At 41.7% G+C, this 3,424-nt stretch overlaps 1 protein-coding gene across 1 annotated transcript; it reads left to right on the forward strand.

Annotated features, from left to right (window-relative positions):
• Positions 1–723: 723 nt before the first annotated feature.
• Positions 724–1,879, forward strand: T265_01955 (hypothetical protein; the record flags this gene model as incomplete). Its single annotated transcript, XM_009166093.1, has 2 exons — positions 724–1,634; positions 1,687–1,879. 2 exons carry the CDS (start codon positions 1,476–1,478, stop codon positions 1,723–1,725), a joined length of 198 nt encoding a protein of 65 aa, XP_009164357.1.
• Positions 1,880–3,424: the final 1,545 nt, after the last annotated feature.

Below are 3,424 nucleotides of genomic sequence, written 5' to 3' on the forward strand. Positions count from 1 at the left end.
ATGGAATTATTCTAGGCTTTCGCATCTAAGACACACTCCACTACTGAAATTTTTACATTCTCTCATCACCTACAAACTGTTAAACTCACATGGCCATAAAAATGTATCTACAATTGCAATTTGTCTACCAAGTCATCTTTCGCAGTTCTTTTGATGGTTTTTTATTCCGAATTTGTCATAAACGGCCAAACGTATCTATTCCTTTAGCCGTTCTCTGTGATGGCAGACAGACATATCAAAATGTCTAAAGTAGTCTATCTTACTTATGTCCCAAGCACTCGGAAACTAATAAACAACGGATTATAAAGGAATGGAGCATGCTGCAATCAATGCAAAAGCAAATCGAAGGATAGAATTCATCAATTTTGGTTTTGTTTAGTGTCAGGAAATGTATTCGGACATTCTTGATCGAGCTCCTTTGTAATAAGAGGGCTTTTCGAAACAGTCAGTCGGCGAGGAAGAAAACGACGAAGCCCAGTTGGACGTTAGCCCAAAATTGTCGTAGTGACACTTAGTAAATCTGTGGATAATCTTTTTTTAGCATGCTTACGACAACCAATGGCGGTTTGTCTGTGAGGGGCATGGGCCCACTCGCAAAAGTGCTCAATGAACTTATGATTGGTCCATACCGCCGTTGCACGTGATCACCTGTCAGCTAATTGGTCGGAAATCTCATGTCAGTGCAACAAATAAGTCTCATAAGCTGCTCATTTATCGTAGTTCACCAACCCGAGCTCAACTGACGTGCAATGGATGCCAAGCTAAGGCAAGCTGATGAATGTTTCTGGGGGAAAAGGTACAGAGATTGCGACGCAATTTTGGACAGTCTGAGGAGTGACCCCGAGGTTCATTGGAGGAAGGCCCGTTCGATATTCGCACAAAGTACATTCCCATTTTATCTCACAATTTTACCTTGACAGTCACTTCGTCACCGAAAGAACCATCCAAAGATACGTTACGGAGTACATTCACAAAAGGTCTTGAGGAAGCTGATAAAGGATTAGCCGCCAATCCAAAACACGCCAATTGTCTGACGGTGAGCCTTTAGAATTTTCGACGTCATTTGCATTGAAAGTGGAAGGGCATTTGTATTAATCAAATCGCCAAAGTAGATGGAATTAACGAGCGCATCAAAAAAGCCTACGAGATTCAGGAACTGTGGGAGGTAATCTGGTTATGGCAAGTAGAATTTTTCCAAGGCAGCACTCGAAGTAGACCCTACAAATGATTTGACTCTGGGCTGCATGGGAATATGGTAAGTTCGTCTGTCCTCATGCATTCCCTAACTCCAAGGTGCTTCACGGTTACCGATCTACCCGAAGTTAAGCGCCTGTTTGCAAAGGCGTTTTTCAAAACGCCTCCCAATTCCACCTATCAGGAAGTACAGATTGAGCATGGTTTTCTTCATTATTTGAACGTTTTTAGGCCTTAGATTTTTTGAAAAAATCCGAAAAATGTAAGACTGGTGGCTGTGGATGCACCTTAATGCTTGTTTGGCAGATGCCCAAAGAGCTAATATAAGAGTTCAAGCGGCAATGGCCAAAACTTATTATCGGCTTAAGGATACAGCGAATGCAAGAGTGTATTGCGAAAAGGTACTCGCTTCAAGTGATACTGGATATGAGGCTGATGAGGTATGATTCAATTTGTACGCAGTTGTTTGGTTAACTATGCCTTTGTTCACAGGAAAAAGAGGAAGTGCAGAGGATTTTGAAGAAAATCTAACACACGGACATATTTATACATGTGCTTAAATATGGGGGTATAATTATAGTTCACAATGTAAAATGACGTAGAGAATGCATTGTTAACCAAACATAAAATTATATTCAAGTCTATGTAAATTTTGATGTACAAACGGATTGGTCATTCTCGGAAAGGTTCAAATGTTGGAAAGCTCACAATGAAGAAGCATATCTCGGTGGTTGAGTATTTTTCAAAAATCCCGTTTTGTACAAAATATAATTCGCTTCTTTTCATAAGGGCAACTATTCACAAGGTTGCTGAAAGCTCTCTGACAGCCCAAGACCGGTTTCGCCCTTCTTGGAGCTCATCAGGTAGGCGTACTCCCCGTGCAGAAAACAACCTTTCAAAGCAGCTCGTAAAATACCCCCCTAGTTGCCAAAACATTCAGTTCACTATTAAAGAGCTGTCCAATGGAGCAGGACAACAAATAGCTAATAAACAAAAAGAGGTGAATATCCTCATAGTTACGGAGAAGTTTGTCCAGAGTAAGGCACGTGTGGTGTTTACAGCAAGCATAACTGCGAATCACGTCGAAGCAAGATGTGTTCAGCGGAATTAACCCACCATTTTGAGTGAAACCCAGCGCAGGTAAAAGTCAGGCAACCCTGCCAATAACTTGCAGCATTCTGGCTACCGAGGCTACTGTGTATTCTGCACGGTTCAAACCCCATTGCAGGAAGTATCACGTGGAATGATCGCACAGTATTCACTATACTTTTGACTGCCTTCAATCTGCCCATCAACACTGGTGGTGTGGAGAAGTAATTCATTCGTAAACGGTGGTAGCGCTTGCGTGCACGTGTCCGGCTAACCTCAGTCTGGTAGGTCGTATGTGCTTCTCTAATATTGGGCTACCCACCACTCCTTCAAGACACTATATGTGGCTAGGATCTCTTCTCAAGACGTTCAAGTCAATTTTCGTGACTATAATGTAACGTAGTTCGTAGTATTACTTTGCCTCGTAGACCTCTTGCAATTAGTTTAGGGAGGTATAATTAAAGTAATTTCACGAATATAATTCGTCACTGTATGCATCTCCTTCGTTTGTGGCAATAGGGATGGATACACTGATCAGCGGAGTCAGGCTCCGCATTCTGTACTATCAAAGATGTACATAAGTGCTGACAACCAATACCACCGATGACTTCCCGGTACACCAGGGAGCGCTGTCGAAAAAAGAACTATAACCAGTTTAATCTGAACATACAAGATTGGGCTTAAAACTAGTGCATTTAGAAAGAGACTCACCTCGCAATGAACGACAGGAAGAAAAAAATCGTGATGTAGGGTGTTCCGAGTTTCGCTACTCGGGAAAGTTAAGTCAGTTTTAGGGGGTAGTCGGAAACTCTGTAAAATAATATAAAACTATTACACAATTCTGCTGCAAAGACAACAGAAAGAAAGGAATTAGCTCATTGAGGAATGCAATACATCTGCGATGGAGCCAGTTGGACAGCCCAAAACAAGTGATTCGAAGGGACTTCATCGCGAGATAGTTAATTCTAAGAAAGATCAATTCCAGCCGAGTCAAAATAAAACACACGATGTTTATCCATTTCTGCACTGAGGAATGCCTTTATCCGCAAATCAATGAGGGCCGTAATAGGTTAGCGGGAAATCTATCGGTTTAAGCAATGATCCATAACTATGGTGATTTCGATGAGGGAGAAAATGATAC

The sequence above is a fragment of the Opisthorchis viverrini genome (assembly GCF_000715545.1).
Source record: "Opisthorchis viverrini unplaced genomic scaffold opera_v5_22, whole genome shotgun sequence".
Classification (NCBI taxonomy): Eukaryota; Metazoa; Platyhelminthes; class Trematoda; order Opisthorchiida; family Opisthorchiidae; genus Opisthorchis; species Opisthorchis viverrini.